The sequence below is a fragment of the Zalophus californianus genome, chromosome 14 (genome assembly GCF_009762305.2).
Source record: "Zalophus californianus isolate mZalCal1 chromosome 14, mZalCal1.pri.v2, whole genome shotgun sequence".
NCBI lineage: Eukaryota > Metazoa > Chordata > Mammalia > Carnivora > Otariidae > Zalophus > Zalophus californianus.
Window position 1 is genome coordinate 75,599,503 of NC_045608.1, and position 23,558 is coordinate 75,623,060.

Here is a 23,558-nt window from a genome sequence, read left to right on the forward strand (position 1 = left end):
ACTTATTGGGAGAATCACCACATTTGTGTTTAGGAGACTAATGCCACCTTTGAGTTATCAAATTAAGTTTTAACATGACAGACAAGAATTGATGATTCCTTATTAAAGACTCTTGTTAGTACATCTCTTTTTACCAGGAAGGGGTAAGATGGAATTCCCAGTTGTTATGTAATTAAGTATGCATTTTCAAATAATTTTAGTCTTTGTTTTCAATGCCCTGTTACTCTTTATCTTAGCTTGGACTGCCATAACAAATACCATAGAATGGGGGACTTCAACAACAGAAATTTATTTCTCATAGTTCTGGAAGCTGGAAAGTCTAAGAACAAGGTGCTGACAAGGCAGATTTTTTTCTGAGACCTTTCCTCTGGGCCTGTAGGTGGCTGCAATGTCGCCGTGTGCTCACAGTTGGGAGAGAATGAGTTTTTGTTTTCTGGTGTCTCTCGTAGGAGTCCCATCATGCGGGCCGCACCCACCTGGCTTCATCTAACCCTAATTACCTTCCAGAGGCTCCATCTCCAAATACCATCACATTGGGGCAGATTTTCAGGGGACACAAACATTTAGTCCATAATACTGTTGACCATGATTTGTGGGTTATTCTATAAAAGTTTAAGTGGTTTTTTCCCCCTGAATATTCTTTTAGAGTATTCCTTAGTTTGACAGATGGGGGAGTCTGACAGTTGTAGATGGTGACATTTAACTGTAGCGGTCGTACATGTGACTTTTAAAATGCTTTTACCACAATGGAGTAATGGTTAGAACAGGATTAATGAGCAGTCATGTAAGGAATGAGCTCAGCCTGAGTGGACTATTTTTCTATTCATGATTTTTATTTACAGTTTCTATCATCTCTGATATTTCATATGCGATGTGTGTACTAAAATGCTGAGTAAAATAGAGAGTATGTCATATCATATTTTTTAAACTAAAGACCCATCTTATAAACCTATATAACAAATGATCTGCGTAACAGCCAGATAAGCAGGATCAGCTGAAAAGAGTGGGTTCTGTGTTTACATACGGATTCCAGAATAAGGCAGGTACCCCTTTATTTTCACACCTCTGATAGTATGATCCTTCTTCATTCAGTTAGAATCCCACATTAAAATATATCACATACACAGTGCACCTTTGACTTTCAAGATAACTACATGTAGAATTAGAATGTCTATTGGGACTACTAGATCAATTACTTTGACTTCATTGCTTGGTCAGTTCAGTCAAATAACAGGCTTAAGTGATTTTTTTTTCCTGCTGGATTTGCCAGGTAACTTCATTTAGCGCATAACTATTGAGCTACCACTATGTCCAAGGGCTGAACTAGGCACTTTGGGGGGATCACAGGATTAGAAGGCATGGTACCAATCTGCGCAGAGTTCACAGTGCAAACTAAGTCATAATGCCTGGCAGAATCAGATTTAGTGCTAAGAGCCTAGAATAAATGGGTTTCGTTGTTGGTTGTTTTCGTTTCAGTAGATTGTAATTGAATGCTCTAGCAATTGCAGAGTAACACGTAGGCTTCCACAAGAATTGAACAGAGGGGAGGGAGGAGAGTGTGCTAATGGGGGGATGGGTAGTGGAGAAGCATAAGCCACAAACTACAGTCAAAAAAGGAATGGCATTTTAGGGACCAACCTTACAATTAGCCTGGCCTCAGGAGCATGGTATTGAAAAGACTGAGTTACAAGTTAGTGAAACTAGATTATGGAGGGACTAGAACCTCAAGCCAAGGAGTTCAAGATTTTTCTTAGAAGCCCTGGGACCCACTGAGGTTTTTAAGCAGGTTAACCATGAAATAAATTTAGTGCTTTTGGGAAAGATGACCCTGGCAGTGATGCATTAAATAGACAGAGGGGAGAGAAGGTTTGTCTTCTTCCCCTGTGCCTTGGCAGCTCTTCTCTGTTCTCACATGCCCAACCCTCCTGCCTGTGCACTCTGGTTGTGCAGAACCCTGACCTCAGAGCAATAGATGTGTCCACATTCTGAAGTCCTGCACTCCAGCCATCGGACGCTGATCATGGGAGTCACTCAAACGTACCCTTTGACGCCTCTACACATTTTTGGATGTTCCAGCTTCCACTGAATTCATGAGCAATACTTTTATATGTCTTTGGTTAGCTTCCTTACCTATTACCCTACAGCTTCTCTTCTGGACACCAAACTTTACCATTTTTCTTACCATTAAGAAGTTTGCCGATTTACCCAAATTCACAAGATCATTTGCTGAGATGGATTAAGGGTGATGTGTGACTGGGCCTTTAACTTTGAAACCAGTGACCTGCTGTTAGTTGATCTCATTTTCTTTTCACTTTATTTCTATTTGTGAGAGTCATCTTGGGTCAGAAGAAGCATCTATTGTATGTATAATATAGGTGAGATGCAGGGCTGGAGGTTTTTACATTTGCCTGCTCATTTAATCATCTCGACAACTTTGTGAAGTTGTTACTTTAATAGACCCATTTTCCACACATCGTGCTTACTCAATGCATGGTGGCCACAGGGCACATAAGGATAGGGGGACAGTATCCATTTGTCATCCTCAGGTGAACACATATATGCATAGTCATTCATTCTCATTCTTCCTGTTGCTCCCCTCCCGCCCTCCCCCCGGCCCCCGGCCTTGGCTTCCCACTAAACTTTTCTCCTCCTGAAGGAACAGAGAAGGGCTAGAAGAGAGGTGGGTGGTGAGGTTGGTAGGATCCTGTTTGTGTGAGTAGAACTCTGGTTTCCAATTGCAAGTGCTCACAACAGCACACAGCAGGAATTGGATGGGACTCTTCTGGACTCCAGGAGGATGCTCTTACACTTGGCCTGCAGAAGGCAGATCCCATCTCTTAGCAGCTCAGAGGCAGTACAGCCACAGGGAGGGCGAACAGGCAGCCAGAACCATGAAGTTCAGCAGGGGCAACATGTTCTCTTTCACTCTGTTTCCCTTGATATGACCTAGCCCTTTAGGGCAGCCACATCATTAACATCCATAGCTGTGGTTCAGATACAGCCCTCGGTGCTGTTCCCTAAGCTTGGTCAAGCAGTGTAGTGCCTATCCCATTCCTGTAAAGTTGGTCCTTTGTACCCACACGTAAGACTTCTTTCTTGAGCCCAATTTGATCTTCCTGAGGACTTTTTGAATTCCAGTTCTCCCATTTAGTACAGTTGCTTTTATAACTTTATATCCACACCAGTTGATAACAGTGCATCCATGTCTTCATTTAATCACAACTGACATCAAAAAGGACAGAGCTGAAGTCTACATGTTACAACATACCACTCAAGAAACCTCACTCAGGGATGCAATCTAGCCATTCATCCAAAGTCACTGAGTTTAGTCATGTTACCAGTTCATTAATCCAGTTAACCACAATATGGGCAAGCCTCCCTCCCCTTTATTTTCTCCAAAGTTCAGCTGTCCAAGAAGACATCAGACTACTACCTTGGCTCCTCACTATGGACCTGATTTCTCCATAAAATGCCGATACAACCCCCCCTCTAAGGGATGTTCTGGGCAGGTGCAAGAAGATGTGAAACAGCACAGGAAAGCTTGATTTCAAACCTAGACCCTGGGTTCCACATCCTGTTCTTTCTCCTCTCTGTCATGCCTTCCAGACATAGGCCGGGCTGTCCAGGAGGTAGACATTCCTGCTCCATGGCTGACTGCTGGGCAGGGAGGCTGCCTGGGGATCTTTTCCAGCTCCCAGCATTCTGTGATTTTATTGATCTTAGGAAATTTGATTTAGGTTTGCTCAGAATTGTTTAGTTAACATACCTTTTTTTTTTTAAGATTTTATTTATTTGACAGAGAGAGATAGCTAGAGAGAGCAGGAGTGGGGAGGAGAGGGAGAAGCAGACTCCCCGCTGAGCAGGGAGCCCAACGCCAGGCTTGATCCCAGGCCCCTGGGACCACGACCTGAGCCAAAGGCAGACGCTTCACTGACTGAGCCACCCAGGCATCCCTAACATACCATTTTTGTTTCAGCCTTTCAGTATTATCAACACCTTTTCATACTGAGTTGAGAAACATCATAGAATATCTCAAAAGTGTAATTAGCTTTTGAATTTTTTAAAACTTAAAATACGATCAAAACTTTATAACAATTCTTGAGCAATCTAGGTTAGCACTACTCACATAGCATTTCCTTTGCGGAATTCTCAATAGTAAAGTTTAATCCGGAAAAGAGCCTGGCTAACTACCCCACCTTGCTTTACTGCTGAACATGTCTTTCCAGCCCCTACTGGGTGCCTAGGGCATCAAGATCTTCTGTGGAGGTGACATATCCACCCATGCATTCTTTCTGTTTCTTGTTCAATATGGGTGTGTTCTGTCAGCTCACATCTTTCTTTTTAGTGGTAAACATCAAAGGAACACCTCCATCCTCCTCTCTGAGTTCCTGCTTTGTATCTACCCTCAGTTTGGAAAAAGGACTGGAGACAGTTATATTATCAGTCAAAGATTTAAGCAATGTAGTAGTCACCAAGAAATTATAAGCAGAATTTTGTATAACCAATTTACCTTCTTTTAACAATGATAAGAATGCCTATGTAATGCATACTTATTTTCATCTAAAAGTTAAAATAATGATTCTTAGACTAATCATAGAAATATTTGTAAACATTTTGAGAATTTTTAGTAAACATAAACCAGTTTACACATGAAGCATACAGACTAATTAGAGCAGGACAAATCTTAATATAATTTCATATGGCTATTTAAGTATCAAAATTATGTACTTTCACGTATCAACATTAGAGAGAAACTATAATGGATCTCTTACTGAATAGCAAAATGCTCCTTATATACAGTTGACATGTGGATCACATGCCACATTTTAATGAAGTCTTACTACTTTTCACAGTAGTCTATATAAAATATACAGGAAGCTTACAAACAGAAGAATATTATCACTTTTATGTTTTGGGGTGGCAAAGGAATATAACATCACTATTCTATCAGGATATTCCCACAGTTTGGAAAGATTTATTTCATCATGTACATATTCTTATATATTGCCTGGACAATGTCATGCCTATGATCTTTATGTATCCATTAATACAATTTTTGCATCAATACAAAAAAACTATTGGCAGAACATGCTGACTAGTAGATTGGTTCTAAAAGTATTGAGCATGGGGTAAATTAACAGTATGAGAATATTTTAAACTAAAAATAATATTAAAAACTAAAAATAATTTTGCAGTTTTTTCAGTTCTTTGGATAATTATATGGACAGAAGTGAATTTTTCTTCCTTTCAGATACACGTCCTTAAACGAAGCCCTTTTTCTGTGGCCTTATAAGCAAATTATTACCTTTAATTTATTTTTAGCAAAAAATTTGAAAATACCCAGCACAGTCTTCTTTCTTGCGGGATTCTGAGCTTTGTGATATGCATTCAGTACTAGTTCTTGATAATTTGTTAACAAGGCGTTTTTAACACTTTGGACAGATGCACATACTGTTTTCAATCTTCACGGTTAATTATTCGATTTTGTATTTGATGCCAGAACACCCTGACTCCTAATCACTGCTCATTGTTGCAAGTCCATTATATTCTAACTGTTTGAGTGCTCCCATTGACCTTGAACTGACATTATAAGCTGTGTCTAATCTTTTCAGTCTATATTTCTAATGCTTCTTTTCTTTTTTCCTTTTTTTCTGATCCCTGTTTAGCATCACAATGGGGCTGCCTCTTAGCCCTGCAGCTGACTCCGCCCGCTCGGCAAGGCATGCCCTCTCGCTCATTGCCACTGCCAGACCACCCGCCTTCATCACAACCATAGCCAAAGAGGTGAGCAGAACCTCTCTGTGTGCTCCATTTTCTCGTTTAGAGGAATTATTAGAGATTGTGAGCTGAGGGTCCATATTCACAAATAATCCTTCCAGTTTGCTCTAGAACAATGCAAGTTAATAATTTAGTGCTGAAATAAATACATATGTACCTGTGTGCATGTACCCTGAATTCCACAGCAATGCATTCATGACTTGTGCTTTTGTATTCATTTCTGTTCTCAAAGTTAACTCATTTGCGAATATTTGAAATTAATTTTCCAATCTGAAATATAGCAGGCTTATTCAAATTAAAATATACTAAAGATACATTTTATAAATGTGAATATCTGCCTGTAATCAACACTGAACTTATTTAACACTGGCTCTTCAACTGTAAACAAAAATGTAAGTCATAAACTTGCTAATTGTTTTTCCTATTGCATGTCACAGATAAAGACTTGAATGCCAATTGATTCCCACGTTCTTAGTGTTCTAACTAATTGCCCACATCTAACTGAAAAACTAGTAAAGAACAATGAACCAATTATAGGATCTTTCCTATAGGTCTTAGTAGTGGGAGAGAAAGGGAAGGATAATAAGCTCCTACAGTTTTTTTTAAAGGTTTGTTCCGTTTCAGCATGAATAATGTGCAGACTTGGTGTCCATGGGGTATGAGCTCTGAGTTGTTTTTCCTGTAGCTATGATGAATTTTTAAAATACTAAATAAATACCTCTGAGTCTGCCCTGATAACCTGAAACCTACTGGGCCCATGTCTGCCCCAGAGCCATCCTTAATAGGCATGCAGCAAATATTTGTGACGTGAAGGTAGTTAGAAGGGAGGAAGGAAGGTTTTAATAGCAGATTGTATGGGTTAATATGAGGTGGTGGGACTTTGAATTCATACCTAAAATAAATCTGTAGAGTAAGGGGATGTGTTTTTCTGATAGTGCCTAGCGTTACAATGAGGTTACAGTGTATTTAAAATATGTATATGTAATATATCTGTAATTTATAGATATCATATATTTATATGAAGAGTATATATATAAATGAACAGATTTATTACATAACAGAAATATATATATATAAATGAACAAATTAGCCATGGAATTTCTTATCAGTTGAATATGCATTGATAGTAATATCGAGTATATTGAATAAACCTTACATACACTTGACCACATATACAGGTCCTATAAATGCCAGCCATAAAACTGCCTCTTTAAAGAGTAAGCAAGTATTTGTGTTAATTGTGTTTTTGAACTTAATTTTCGCCATTTACATATGAATATTTTTAAATGAACTGTTAGAATAGCCATGCTTTGGATTTATTCTACTCCACCTTTAGGTTAGAAAGGTATTTTTAAAATATTTTAATGTCGGGGCGCCTGGGTGGCTCAGTTGGTTAAGCAACTGCCTTCAGCTCAGGTCATGATCCTGGAGTCCCATGATCAAGTCCCACATCGGGCTCCCTGCTCAGCAGGGAGTCTGCTTCTCCCTCTGACCCTCCCCCCTCTCATGTGCTCTCTCTCTCTCTCTCACTCTCTCTTACTCTCTCTCTCAAATAAATAAATAAAATCTTTAAAAAAATAAAATATTTTAATGTCAATGTTCTACTAATTACCAGTTGATTCCTACATTGTTAGTGTTCTAATATTTCAGTGTAATAGTTCACATTTACTACCTTGTAAAAAATAAGTTTTCCACTTCACTTAGAGTTTTAGAGTAAGATCCTGAAGTATTTCTCACTGTTATTACCATCCCCTCCCCTGTCATGCCCACTCCTCCATGGCTGGCCCAGCTCCTATCAGTGTTCTTTCTCCTCTGAATGATTAAGACTTACAGTTTGTATGGGGAAGAAAAATCACAGTGAACTTATATTCTTTACAATGCTTATTATTTTTGGAGGCACGTTCATTCACATGATACACCTTCATTATACAGTACCAAGAATAGTGCCTGGGACACAGGAAGTCTTCTATAAGCATCATTTACTATTACTACCTGAGAGCAAGTCTCATGCCTCTTACTTGCTTGGGTATCTCCTAACCGCTGTCCACCTCAGCACCAAATAGACCAAATTCACAAACCTTCAGTCTGTCTTTTGAAAAATGTCACTGTAGTGTTGTGTTAAAGTCTCATATAATACTCAGGAACTTAGAGAATTTTATTAGAGAATACTTACTGAGTTTTTATTGTACTAAATGCTTTCTTTTGCAATCAAAAGATCTGACCTACCCCAAGAGATTTGTTTTGTTGATTCTTATTTTTTCCCCTCTTGTGTTAACAAGTGAAAAATAAACCAGTGGTTAGAAATGCAAAACTGAATCGAGTATCAGCCGTATCTACAGCATGGGAATGTCTTCACAGGTACACAGACATACAGCTCTTGCAGCAAATACCCAGTCCCAACAGAACATGCACACGACAACTCTTGCACGAGCTAAAGGGGAAATTCTGAGAGTCATTGAGATTCTTATTGAAAAAATGCCCACAGATGTTGTGGATCTTCTGGTGGAGGTAAGAATATCCTGCTATTAAATATTACAGCAACAATCTAAATTAAATATGTCCGTGTAGTAATACGAATCAGCATTTTAATTTCCAAAGAAATAAAAGAAAGAAAATTAAAAGAATTATCTACAGGAAAGAGAGAGAGATAATTAAATGAATTAACTTTTGTACCATTTCTAGGGTCCTTATTTAAATTCGTTAAAGATCAAAATGATTGCTGTGTACACTTACCATTCATAGGGAAGTGTTCTGTATTGGAATAATTGTTAAAGGGTATGTTCTCTTTAATGTCTTTCATTATAAGTAAAACAAAGGATGTACTGTGCTTGAATAAAAGCTACCTATATTGTTCGTAAATATGAATTGCTTTTGAAGTCAACAAGTCTCTCATTTCTTTATTTTACTGCTCTTCTGTTTTTCACAAATAAGGAAAACGATATCCTGTAGTATAAAGTAACTATAGTGTAGCTTTAGTAAATATACTATAGTTTTAAAGTAAATATTGCAGGGGCGCCTGGGTGGCTCAGTTGTTAAGCGTCTGCCTTCAGTTCAGGTCATGGTCCCAGGGTCCTGGGATCGAGCCCCGCATCGGGCTCCCTGCTCAGCGGGAAGCCTGCTTCTCCCTCTCCCACTCCCCCTGCTTGTGTTCCCTCTCTCGCTGTGTCTCTCTGTCACATAAATAAATAAAATATTTAAAAAAATAAATAAATAAATAAAAGTAAATATTGCAGTCAAACTATCTAGAATTTTCATGCAGCTGAGGCCTAAGTTAATAATTTGAATTTTGGAAAGTTAAGTATTTGAAATTAATTTTGGATTTGCATCTTTTCTATAAAGGTTATGGACATCATTATGTACTGCCTTGAAGGATCTTTAGTTAAAAAGAAAGGTCTTCAAGAATGTTTCCCAGCCATCTGCAGGTAAAGAAACCTTCCACAGCATGCAAAATAAATAATTTTGAAAAATTTTTTAACAGGATGAGTTAGTAGTCTTGCCCAGTTAGAAAACCAGTTCTGAATCAATATCTGCTTACTTTCTGAAAACAATTTAGGCTGCTCATAGTCAAAAACACAGATATAATAGAACCATTTCAAATTAGGTCCTGATGAGATTTTCTCAAAACTTAAAAAAATGAGTAAGAGATAACATCTGTTGAGTATGTGTGTGTTCTTATATTCATCACTCAAATTAGCATTTACATTACAAAAGGAAGAGTTTAGGAAGCTTCTTTCTGACTTAGGAGAGAAGGTATATTTTTCAGCCAGGGGAACCTTTCTACCACATTTTCACTGGTAAATTTTATTTTTACTATAAAGGTAGCATTTTTCATTTTGTCCTACTAGTGTAGTGTTTTCCCTATGAGAAAACTGTCCAAGAGCAGTTAGGACTGACATAAATAATGTTGCATATGTTGAACGTAACCAATGATTTTAGACGTATATAGCATTTCATTGTTAGGAAATGAAGGTTTTTTGAATGTAGTAGTGTTTATTTTCCCTTGAAAATAGTTTTTGGTTCTTAAAATGTTTATAGCTTGTGTACATTTTGTTAAAAATTTTTTTTACCTCCAGGTGGTCAGTAGAAATAGTGCTTAAATCTGTGAAAATTATTGTTTTTGTAGAAAACAGAACCAACAGTTAGTAAAAGTTACTAGTTACTAACATTTTTCTTTTTAAGACACATTCATCGATCTCCTTCTGTTTGTTCGGTTCTGTGTGCATACAGTAGTGAAAAGCTTTATTTTAGACTGTAAGTTTCCTGAGAGAGGTGATGTTATGTGACACATCATTACAACTTCTGTATCTCCTGGCATTTGAATAAGTATTTGCTGAATTAATTGTACTCCATGAGTCTTCCAGCGTCTTTTTTCATATTTATAATAGACTTTGTTATTGTAAACCCTTCCTTTTGCTGTTGCTGAGTCATGCCACCCAGAAATTAAAACCAAAAGGAAAAGATTGTGCTGAATACATGTGTACAGTTGCATATTTTCTTGTGGTACAGATTAGGTGTGTTAGAATGCAGGCATTTTTAAACATGCCATATTAATTCTGGTTTGTGTTCTTTTTGTTAGAAGTTGTATGTATAAAATCTTTTCATGCAGTTAACTGATCAGAGTACATGTAGCTGCTATAGTCCCAGTCAGTCGTTCTCTAAGGAAATGCCTATGTGAAAATGGACCCTGGGATGTCTTCTTTATAGAGGTGATGATCATTGTAGAGCTGAGGGTTAGAGTGTTAGCAAGTGTTAGCAAAGGATTCCTTATAGCACCAGGCTTGGCGATGTAAAATAAGCCTCCCGAAGTTAACATGAGGAAATTGTCCAGTTTTTCAAGGGCCTGTCTTTGCCCTTGCTGGAAGCCTGCCTGCCCTGCAAGCAGCACCTTCAGTTCCTTAGGTCACCCTAGTTTGCTGGTGTCCTCTTTTGTTTGCTGGTGTTTCTTTGCCAGAGAGTAAGGATTCTGCTGGGATGCTAAGAGGCATACTCAGTACCAGGTTATTCTGATTTGGCAGAAAGCAATCGTATTTTGTTTATTAATTTAATAACATCTATTGAACACCTACTGTGTGTCAAGCACTAGCTAGGCCCTGGGGATACAATGATGAATAACATGATTTCCTCAGGGAGCACACAGGGTCTAATAGGGTAGGTGATTATTAAGAACGATAATTCCAGGGTGCTGTGTTATGTGCCAGAGTAGAATTACATACCAGAGACAAGGTTGGGCAATAAATGGCAGTGCTTAACTCTAGGTAGAGGGGGCTTAGAAAGTTTCACAAAGGAGAAGTAGAATAATAATAATAACAATAATAATAATAATAATAGAATCTTAGATAGTTAAACAAAAGAGAAGGCAGACAAATAATAATCTCCTTTTATTAAAGGAGAAACATGTTTTAATAAGAGTGACTGCCAAGTGGAGAGAAGGATTTGTCCCCCACGAGGGTTTGGGTTGGTGGTGGTGGGAGTGGCGATGGGTTCTGGGAAAGCCTCACAGAAAAGTTAATGAAGCTAGCTTTGCAGAATGAACCAGTGTGTGCCATCTGGAATTGCAGAAAGAACCAGATCAGTAAATGTCTCGAGACATAAAAGTATATAGTGACTTTGGCAAATTCTCTGTGGTAGTGGCCAGAATGCAGGTTGAGGGTAGAAGGCTTAATATGGTGCCAGAGCATGGGGCTTTGAATTCCATACAAAGGAATTTGGCCATTATTCTGTAAGCAGTGGCGAATCAGCAGAGTTTAAGCAAAAGCATGTAGTTCTTGGGCCAGAACATAGTTGATAAGACCTAATCTTATGAAACTTCAGACTTAAAACAAACAGTTGTTAACTATGAAATTAGGTTAGATAATATAGCTGTGGGTATAGAAGCCACAAAGGCCCGTTTATGTGAAAGCCCATAAACATCAAAAGGCGATTAGCAATGTAAGGTTGTTGCGTATGCTAAATGTTAGTTGGAACATGCAATAAGTTATGGAGGACTTCAGAGAACATTAAGCTTAGATAGGGCCTCAGAAATTTTACTGGCTGATGCCACGCTACCTACTAGCTGATTTATACTAGGTTGATAAATGCACAACAAAGATATCAACATAGCAACAGAAATTAAAATTCTTTTATTGAATCTCTGCTGTGTCTGTGCCATTGTTCTGGGTGCCTTACAGCACCTGTGAGCCCCCTACCCTATTTGTAAATGCTTTTCACTAAATATGAAACTCCAATCAAAGTCAATGAAGTGAATATCTGTGGTCCAGTCATGTGGCATTTGTTTTTACAATCTTTATATAATGTTGTAGTCTTTCTTTGTTAATTTTTCTTTTCTTTCCTTTACCATATTTTATTATTTTATTATTTTTATTTTTTCCTTTACCCTATTTTAAAGATGCTATGGGTTTTAGCTTAGGCTAAGCTCTGTAATGTTGCTGTATACCAATATCCAGTTGTTATGGTCGGTAGATCATAAAAAGGTGTTAAAAAACTTCATTAAGTATTTTTTAAATGAAATATTCTTTTTAAATGAAGTATTCATTTAATGAAGTATTCACTTAAATGAAATATTAAATGAAGAATGCTCAGGATTTAGATATTCAGAGAATGTTAGTTTCCTGTGGGTCTCCCTATCTTAATAATGTGGAAAAACCAAAATGTATGTAAGAAATTACTTAAAGATTTTAAAGTATTTTATATGCATACAGACTACAGAATGGCATTAGTATTTTCATATATGTAAAAAAAATTGGTTTACTTCCCAAAATATTATATAATTTTTAGTCAATGTTATAAAGGTGGATATTCACATCTAAAGTTGTATTTAATTCAGTTAGGAGTTAATCTGGTATCCCAAAGTCATCGAATATTTAAAAATCAAAAGTACTCTGACTTGGGTTATACATAAAATTCACAGTTTTCTGTGAGTGCCAAGATGAAGTAGCATCATTGAATACTGAATAATCCTGAGGTTGGGTCTCTTGGTTTTTTGTTTTAATTTTTTAACCTTGACCAGTGGGCTTATGATTCTGATATGCATCTACGTTTTGAATGTTCAGTTCAGGATTTTAAAACTTTAATGAACATTAACATTTTAACATTAAATTGGTAGTTTGTCTAAGCTTTCCTTTATTGTTGGAAATTTGACAGCTATTTCTCAGATTGCATGTTACAGTAAAATTTCCATTTTACTATTGTTATGAAAGTCTTGGGTTTTGACTTAGGCTGATTTCTGTGTATTGTTATATACCAAAAGTCAATTTTATTCAGGTTTTATTATTTATTCTTTTATCTATTCAGGTTTATTTCACAATTATATGACTCCATATGTAATTTGAGTGGTGAATTCATCTACTCAATTATACTGTTAACTGAATTTGTCCTCTGACATCTTTTTTTATTTTTAAAGATTTTATTTATTTATTTGACAGAGAGAGACACAGCGAGAGAGGGAACACAGGCAGAGGGAGTGGGAGAGGGAGAAGCAGGTTTCCTGCTGAGCAGGGGCCCGATGTGGGGCTCAATCCCAGAACCCTGGATTCATGACCCGAGCTGAAAGCAGATGCTTAATGACTGAGCCACCCAGGCACCCCTGTCCTCTGACATCTTTATTCAAAACATATTTAAAGTTTAAGCTACAAATAGTAAATTCTTTGAAAGAAAAAAAGGAGTAATACAAGAAGTTTGATTTATCTAATTTGGTTTATATAATAGCTTTTCTATCAATTTTTAAAACTTCTTTTAATATCTTCTGCTTGAAAGTAGAAATGCATTAGGACACATGCCAGTAAAATTTGGTAGACATTCTTACTTAGCACTGACCAAAGCTCACTTGCTGATATTAAAACCTGAGGTTACAGCAAAGCATTAATCCATAATTAGCTGGGGTAAGCCGTAAGTTTGGGTCTAAACTTAGCAGCTAGCATGCAAAGAGGCACAGACCATCAATACCTAAGTCACAGTGTTCATATGGTAGAACAGTTCAAAACAAATATTCCTGTTTATAAGCCTGAGATCCACATGCAGTTGAGAGTCCTCATACAAAAGACATAAAATATGTATGTAGTTTATAGACCTTGTAGTTTAAGAGGTTTTGTGACTCTCAAGAATGTGTTAGAAGGATGCTCACACAACTAAATATTAAACAAAGTACAGCCATCACTTACTAGTTGAGAGAACTAAGGACACAGATGAGAAGGCGAAGTTTAAAAACTGGTGTTGAGAGCTCACTCCCAGTTAGGCACTGTGGGGAATAATGATCTCCAAGTGCGGTTCCTAGACCATCTTCAAGAGAATTACCTGATTTCTAGGCTCCACCGGAGAGACACTACCTCAGACTATTACGAAGCCTGGAAACCTGCATTTAGCAGCCTCCCCTGATGATTCTTAAGTACACTAAAGTTTGAAAATGAGTACTCTAATAATCCAAAACCAAGAAACATAAAACCTGAGTCATTGTTCTTAATGACCGTGTTCTGATATATAAAACCTTGGATCCTTGAATGCTTATTTGTTTCTATATTGAATAAGCTTAGAGGAATGCCAAGGAAACACCTGAAGACATTCCTTCACTTCCTCTGTTCCAGTGATGCACTATTAGTTTTTTAAAGAGTTGCCCTTAGACTGTATCACGGAATGCCTGCCAAAGATGTTAACTTCAAACTGGTCATTGATTGGCTTTTATTTAAAACTCAGTTGGAAAAAACAGAACACTTAGGAGATAGTTTAAAAAACACATAGCCCATCCTTCAGCTCAGCTCATGATCTTGGAGTCCTGGGATCCAGCCCCACGCTGGGCTCCCCGCTCAGCAGAGAGTCTGCTTCTCCCTCTCCCTCTGCCCCTCCCCCTGCTCATGCCCTCTCTCTCTCTGTCTCTCTCTCATGAATAAATAAAGATCTTTAAAAATAAATAAAAAAATAAGTCCAAAACCTTTAAAAATAAATAAGTAAAAATAAAAAACACATAGTCCATCAAACAAAACAAAACACGTCCATTTATTCCTCTACCTGTTCAAGTTTATATCCATAGAGTAAATGACACCATCAGAGAGCTGCCTTATTGGACCATGTTGTCTGGTCTCCTTTGCTGTTGCGTCCCCAGGTTCCCCTTAAGGACTATACCTGCGGTTTGGGTTGAGGAATCTTCTGGGAGAGTGTCACTGTGTTGTGTTCTGTAAGCTTCCCTAAGTCCTTCATGGAGTATGTGAATATATATGTATGTGTGTGTGTATGTGAAATGGACACATATTTAAACCTTATTTCAAAAGCCATGGAAACAAAAATAATTGTACACAAAATACCAACTATGATTATTTTCTAAAATGATTTAAAAGTCCTTGTATTAACTGTCCTAGGTCTTCCTGGAGTAGTCTATGTATCCGTAGATATTTATCTATAATCTATTTACTGAAAGATACAAAAATCACATGATTTTAACTACTGTATAAACTTTATAGTCATAGATTTAAATATTTCCTAATACACATTTTAGTTCCAGGGATATTATTAATAATGTAGAAGTGTCCATTAATAATAGAAGAAAATTACTTAAATTTCAATGCCCTCGAGAGACGGTAGGTAGCACATACATCCTTCAAAAAACTGATACACAAAATAGTTCTGCCAGATTTTTCATCACTATAACAAATAAGGCTATATTATTATTTAGGAAATAAGGTGCATTCCTTTTAGAACACAGATATATTAGCAGTAAGATTCTTGAAACATTGAATTACTTTTACGTTTATGAATAAGAGTCAGAGGTACAGTCAGGTAATTTGAAGAAATGAATTCCTCCAGATTCTTGCTGGACTTGTTGGCCTTTGCTTTGCCTTTGTCAGGCTCCTAGATGATCTTCAAAGAGGCATCATCTGGCACTCTAGATCATTGCTGTTGGAGGCAGAAGTACAGAGGGCTCTGAGTAACGTACATTTAATTGCCTGGATATAAATAATACAGCGTCCTTAGTTAAATGTACCCTAGACACAAAGTAGAACTAACTTTTTTCAAGGAGTGGAAGATACACATTTGCTGGAGTTTTCTCAGAATTCCTTTTTCAAAGGTAGTTACTGGGATGCCTGGGTGGCTCAGTCAGTTGAGCATCTGCCTTCGGTTCAGGTCATCGGGCTCCCAGCTCTGCAGGGAGCCTGCTTCTCCCTCTGCCTGCCATTCCCCCTGCTTGTGCGTGCTCTCTCTCTCTCTCTCTCTCTCTCTCTCTCTCTCTCTCACAATTAAATGAATAAAATCTTAAAGAAAAAAGTAAAATGTAGTTACCAACTGCTGTGTTGCTGAACTTGGATATCCTTGTGAAGTCCCTCATTTAACAGACCAGTCACACCAGTCAACACTGAGCATGCCATGCCTAACTCAGTTTGATTAATTTTCCTCTTTTGGTCACCGTATAAACACTGACTCATTTTACATGACTGTATTTGATGCAGCAGCATAAAAAATCAAAGTGTAAAAATACACAGATGTTACTGAACTAAGAGAAAAGCAGTATAGAACACATATGTGTGACACACTTATTCTAAAATGAATATAGGTTTCTTATTCATTTTGTAAAAATATTCTTTTGCTAGTCTCAGAATAAAAAATTTAAGCTCTTGTAAGCTACTGCCTATCAAAGCTCAGTTAGAAAGGAAGATAAAATACCTCTGGAAATATAATGAAATTATGTAATTTTAAAATTTGAGGCTATTTTATTATGTTCTTGTGGACTAGTAGTGACATAATGCATAGCAAATAAAGGATTAGGGATTTAAAAATGTAATTATAAGTTGATGGGAAAGTATGATTATATTTGGAAATATAAAAGGTTTCAGGATTTTTTTTTCATAGCAACAGTTAGATACGTATGCCTCTAAATGCAATTTTTAGTCACTTATGACTCCTCAATTATGCACATTTTAAGTCGCTTGGAGGGGCTTTTGTATCCACTTCCTTTATAGCGCCCTGTAGCAAGTAGGAGAGGGCTTCTCTGGCCAAAAGCCATGTGCCCCAGAATTCCCAGATAGATCTATTTCATGCATTTTTATTCCCTTAAGTTGAGGCAATTAATTTGACATACAACTAAGAGTGATTTAATTTTTATGCCTTCTAAAGACGTATCAAATAAATTCACAGATTCAAAAGAAATCCTTTGGTGGGCTCTGTCTCAATTTTTAGTTAAGAAACTGTGAACACTGATGTAGATACTCAGGAACCGATTTCATCATTATAAACGGCACCAGTTCATTCACTTAAACATGACCTTGCTGCGTTATTTTTATAGAATGGCAAGTTGTAGAATGTTGAATCTGAAAAGGACCTTATGTTACGCATTACGTATTCCTATCCTTCATTTTACAAATGGACAAGTTTAAGAACATTTTTGTGCTGACAGATGACAGTGAAGCCCAGCTCTGCTGAACAGATCTCACACCTGCTCTGTGTTATGCAGGGGAGAGTCCACAGGCATGGACACATCAGGCGACACACAGAGCTGTGTCATCCCGTCAGAGGACGAGAAGGCTCCTGTTGTGTTCCGGGCCCTGGTCTCTTCCTGCTGCATTCTTCATCCCATGCCCTTTCCCCTCCTCTTGGACCATGCTCTCTAGAGAACGCTGCTATCACATTATCCTTTCCTCTCTCTGGCGCCTCATCCTCCCCCTGGAAGCAACACTCTGTTGTCTCTCATTGAGCAGCCCTCCCTTCCCTCTACATCTCATCTGTCCACTTCCTGCCCTCTCGTCTCCCCTCTTCCCGGAAAAGGGGTCTACACTCTGTTCATTTTGTCACCTGATCTGATCTTTGCTCCCACTCTTTTGCTCATATCTCTCTCTCTCCCTCTCCCCACCCGGTTACAATTTTTCGATTGTCCAGTGTTTTTCAGTCTTTAGTGATTCTCAAACTTTCTGGTCTCAGAACTCCTTAAAATTAAAGACCCAAAAGAGTTATTTGAAATACTAAATGCAGTTCATGTTGATCTAAAAACACATTTTTGTGGAAAATAACTACTTTGCCCAAACAAAAAAAAATACTGAGAAAGTAGTATTGCTTAACATTTTTTCAGATTTCTCTAATGTCTGGCTTAATAGGAGACAGGTGGATTTTCATATTGGTGCCTGTCTTTAATCTGTTGCCATGTGTTGTTTTAATTGAGTATGTGGTGAAAAATATGGCCTCACATAGATACAGAATTGAAAATAGGAGGAATGTTTTAATAGCCTTTTAAGATAATTTTGCATCTTCTTTAGTAGTTCACCAAAACTCAACATTTGGTCATGTGGTCATTTTTAAAGGCCAGCCACAATGTAGACTCTGCAATCATACTGAACTTTTCATACTGGTGTATTTAATTCATTGGTACATCTTGCACTTTGAGTGGGTCTTTCTCCCATGTGTGACTTTGTAACATTATGCATTTGTCTTTGGAAAATATTGATCCCTGAGTTATGTAGATTGTCCATATATTGTCACATTGCAACACTCAATATCAAAAAATCACTTTTGCTAATATTACTGCTGATCTCATGAAAAAGCCAGAATTCTGACTCAAGAGTCAGAATGTAAATAAAGTTAATAATTTTTACTGCCTCGTCAGGGACATTCTCAAGTGAAAATGCCCTGGGGTTTAGTTCTGTTTACCACCAGCGCGTGGCCTTGAAGTCATTAAGGACGGCTGGTAGAGTGCGGTGCCGTGGCCTTGATTGAGGCTGACGCACCAGCAGCTTCACCTGGTCTTGCTCTAACACTGTCAGTGCAAAGTCAACCCAAAGAACTGATCAGGTCATGTCTCAGTCTCTCACAGAAGTAGTTTTGATCTCACAAACTTCCCAACAGGAGCCTGAGGTCCCACAAGGCGTCTGCAGACCACCCTTTGAGAACCGCTGATGTAGCGGAGCCTTTTGTTGCATTGAAATGTCAAACTTTTTTCTTCTTAATTAAAACTCTTCTACTTTCTGCACCCCTTTAAATCCCCAAGATTGATAGATAGGTTATATCATAACCTTTCCTGGGATCCAGTGTCCGGGGAGGAGGTAGGCTAGACTTCAGGAAGACCAGGGATTAGTTTTTCTGAGGCTCGGTACAAATTCTGAAATCGATTCTACTTACTTTAAAGGACCCTTCGCTTCTCTGGGGATTCCTGCCTCTCCCCACAGTGCTGTGCCGCTGCTCTCGGAAGGGGGCCTCCTTAACCCTGGACTTTCTGTGTTACACATGCCCTGGGATCTATAATAGCTGGCAGCCAGACTGACCATCATTTAGGACTCACGTTACAGATGATATTATATTCAATGGGTTAGACCTGTATTTCTTCAAATCCCAATCTCAAATTCACTGTGCTGAGGGCACCTCGGTCTTTTTTCTGCTCCTTGAATAGAGCCATGCTTATTTCTCCTCAGGACTTTGGTTCCCGCTAGTCCCTCTGCCAGTAACAGTCCTCCTCAGGATCTTGCCGTGGCGTGTCTGGTCTTCTCATTCACATCCACTCCCCAGACCTCCCCGTCTCCCCACCACCACTATCACATTGCCATTTTATCTTCATAGAGCTGATGTCATCTGAAGTCACCTTGTTGATATTTGTACTTCCTCGTTAGGTGCATAAGAGCAGGGACCCTGTCTGGTTGCTTTCCTGTTATGTTCCCAGCACCGCTAGCTGTTGGAAGAATGCACTCGAAGACCCTGTACCCTCAGCGAGGCTTCACAGGATCTGCTGCTCAGACAAAGGGACAGGGCAGGCACAGCCAGGCCTCTCCTTCACCCCTCACCTCTGCCAGCCAAGCCTCCCCTTCTCTCTTTCTCAGCTGCCTCTTCCCAATCCTAAATTGCACCTCATCCCATTGATTCCAAAGTTATGCTGTAGTCTCTTCTTGGCAGCCTAAGCGCTTACTAAGTATTTAGCTTGCTTTTATTTCATTGAAACCAGATTCCCAAAGGTATAGAATATAGATGAAATCTTAAGATATATACTCTGTACACACACACACACACACACACCCCACACACACACACAGAGACGCACACACACAGACACACACACACACAGACACCATATATATAGAGAGAGAGAGAGAGAGAAAATGAGAGAGTGAGTCTACTTTCTCAAAGATAGGAGACTCTGAGTCAACAATTCTCAACCCTCTTGGTCTCAGGACCCCTTTATACTTAAAAATTATTGAGGGCCCCAAAGAACTTTTTTTTAAAGATTTATTTATTTATTTGAGAGAGAGAGAGAGAGCATGAGCGGGAGCGGCAGAGGGAGAGGGAGAAGCAGGCTTCCCGCGGAGCAGGGAGCCCGATGCGGGGCTCGATCCCAGGACCCCGGGATCATGACCTGAGCGGAAGGCAGACGCTCAACAACTGAGCCACCCAGGCGCCCCAAGTTAAAGGTTTTTAAAAGAAAACACAGGGAGTACCTATCTTGTTGTACTATTTTTTTTAACCTATTGAAGTTTTGTGGAAAAAGTCAATTAGGTAGAAATCAGAGCATAGTTTTAACATAGTATCACCATTGTGCTTTTAAATGCATATTATTTGGGCTCAGGTCATGATCCTGGAGTCCCGGGATCGAGTCCCACATCGGGCTCCCTGCTCAGCAGGGAGTCTGCCTCTCCCTCTGACCCTCCTCCGCTCATGCTCTCTCTCAAATAAAATCTTTAAAAATAAATAAATAAATAAAAGCATATTATTTGTGGTAATGAAATGTTATTCAGCACTAAAAAAAATGAGCCATCAAACCTTGAAAGACATGAAGGAACCTTAAATGCTTATTACCGAGTGAAAGAAGCCAATCTGAAAAGGCTTACATACTGTTTGATTCCAACTATATGACATTCTGGAAAAGGCAAAGCTGTGGTTAAATTCAGCAAAACCATAAAAACATTTTAAATTTCAATGCCAATACAACTAAAATGCAGGTGATTTATCCATTTACAGTAAGTTAGAGAAATTTATACCCTGAGCACTTTAACCCTTCCTCCTTACCACTACTACTATCTTTTTAGTATCTACTAAGAAGTCCAAGTATTTGAGCCATTGAATATATTGTTCAGGCCTATGCATAGACTGAGAACTTCATTCTTGGCAATGAAATACGCAATGTAAAAGAATATACACTATAATTTTTGCAAAGTGATCACTGACTCAGTAGTAAGAGATTCACAATCACATTTAACATAATATTTCATTCAATGACAGCCAATTCTACATATGGAAATAGCTCAGATTTTGGAGTCAGAAGCATTTGTTTGCCTCATAAACACCTACTCATCTTTTTAAATTCACCTAAAACATCACCAGTTCTTTTTCCTCCCATATACTGTTACCTGGTCTCTTCTTTATGTCCTTCCCATCATACCACCTGGGACTCTTCCATGCGTCCTGGAGTCCCTTTTATCACAGCCTGCGACATCTCTCTGATTTACCGTTCTGTCTCTGCCAAGCCAAATTACGGCTTTTGAAGCAGAACAGTGCGATGCCTGAGTGACCAGATGTAGCTGAGAAGCCCACGCTAGCCAAGCACTGCACCATCCACAGAGCAGACACACATTACATGTCCACTGAAGAAGGGAATACATTCTAAAATACTTTCAGAAAATTTTAATCAAGAAAATCCACATGACTGCTTAAAAATTATTTTACTTTGTTAAATCACTTGAACTCCATTTATTGATTCTTATTTCTTCAGTGACTTTTTTTCTAATTTTGGAATTGGGTACTGTGATTTATCATTTATATGGCAAAACCCAGCCAATTAAAATATTCTCATATCAATTTTCAATTCTAAAAATAAACACTATCTAGCATTATTTAAAATAACCGGATGGTATAAACCGTAATAGAGTGACTAATTAATTAAAATTTCTCATCACTGAGTGATTGAGAATGATATGCTGTCATCAAAAATACTAAATGCTCACCATTACACATCACTTAAGTTCATATTGATTTCTTGACTTTTTATAATGAATAGATTATATATTTTTAAAAATGGACTTTACTTTTTTTTTAAAGGTTTTATTCATTTATTTTGAGAAAGAAAGTACGTGTGAGCGAGAGAGGAAGGGCAGAGAAAGAAGAGGAGGGAGAGAAGCAGATTCCCTACTGAGCAGGGAGCCGGATGTGCCCCCCGCAACACAGGGCTCAATCCCAGGACCCCAAGATCATGACCAGAGCCAAAATTAAGAGTCTGACGCTGAACCGACTGAGCCACCCAGGAACCCCCAAAATGGACTTTCCTTTTTAGAGCAGTTTTAGATTCACGGCAAAACTGAGAAGTACAGAGTTTTCCCAAATACTCCTGGCCCCCAACATGCACAGACTCCTCTATTATCAACAGCTACCTCTCAAGAATGATATATTTGTTACAACTGATGAATTTACACTGACACATTATTATCACCCAGAGTCTGTAGATTACCTTAGGATTCACTCTCGGTATTGTACATTCTACGGGTTTGGACAAATGTATAACGACTCATTCACCACTGTAGTATCATACAGAGTAGTTTCTCTACCCTAGAAATCCTCGGTGCTCCACCTATTCAACCTCTCTTCCCCACCAACCCCCTTGGTAACCACTAATCTTTTTATTGACTCCACAGCTGACTTTTGTTGGGAACATCTTAGTATGATTTTATATAGAAAATGTACTTTATGTTGAAACATGTTTATTCACTCATGTCCTCTAAATGTAATTATTGTTTACCAACAGTTGTTTCCATTAAAAGATACTAGAGCTGTGACATACCATACAGCCATTAAAAAGATTGAGGTCAATCCATTTCTACTGATACGGGAAGGTGGCAGTAGAAGAGAAACTTAGAGAGAAATTCTCAAAGTTTCAAAAGAGCATGTAAAATAAAATCATTTTTGAAGAAGAAAACTATATGTAAGCATTGATATTCATGCTTGTATGTGTATGCATATGAAGAGGGGAAAAAATCTGGAAAGGACATACTCCAAAGTATTTCTCATGATTACCTGGGGTGCTGAAAGGGATTGGTAGTAAAGGGTAATCTTCCTTTCTTAACTGTTTATTTTTCATATTTTCTGTGTTTCTTTTTTTTCTTTAAATTTTTTATTGTTATGTTAATCACCATACATTACATCATTAGTTTTTGATGTAGTGTTCCATGATTCATTGTTTGCGTATAACATCCAGTACTCCATTCAATACGTGCCCTCTTTAATACCCATCCCCAGGCTAACCCATCCCCCCACACCCCTCCCCTCTAGAACCCTCAGTTTGTTTTTCAGAGTCCATTGTCTCTCATGGTTCGTCTCCCCCTCCGATTTACCACCCTTCATTCTTCCCCTCCTGCTATCTTCTTTTTTTTTTTTTAACATATATTGCATTATTTGTTTCAGAGGTACAGATCTGTGATTTTCAACAGTCTTGCACAATTCTCAGCACTCACCATAGCACATCCCCTCCCCAATGTCTATCACCCAGCCACCCCATCCCTCCCACCCCCCACCACTCCAGCAACCCTCAGTTTGTTTCTGTGTTTCTTTTTTACAATGAGTGTGTATTTCTTCTCAACTGGATATATATTAGAAAATTCAAATAAATAATGAAGTAATCATTGGGAAAACATTAAAGCTATAACTTAGATAAGATACCCAAAAAGTAAAATAAGTAAACTTTTGAGCTGAATGGAAAAAAAAATCTAGACAGAAGAGTTAAAAGTCTGTATTTTCAGAGCCAGTTTACCTTTTCTTAAACTTTGTTATTATGTAGACAGACTGATTGATTCTGCTTTTCAAGTGAAAAGCTGATTCAGCTCTGTTCACCCTAAATGGGC

The 23,558-nt window shown here is 38.2% G+C and overlaps 1 protein-coding gene across 5 annotated transcripts in view; it reads left to right on the forward strand.

The window, feature by feature from the left end:
* The window catches only part of WDR7 (WD repeat domain 7), a 364,018-nt gene that overhangs the window by 268,179 nt on the left and 72,281 nt on the right, over positions 1-23,558 (forward strand). For all 5 annotated transcript variants that reach the window (XM_027577317.1, XM_027577315.2, XM_027577319.1 and 2 more), the window contains 3 exons: positions 5,667-5,784; positions 8,137-8,286; positions 9,118-9,200. In XM_027577317.1, coding sequence (XP_027433118.1) covers positions 5,667-5,784; positions 8,137-8,286; positions 9,118-9,200 — 351 coding nt within the window. The remainder of the gene's footprint in view (positions 1-5,666; positions 5,785-8,136; positions 8,287-9,117; positions 9,201-23,558) is intronic.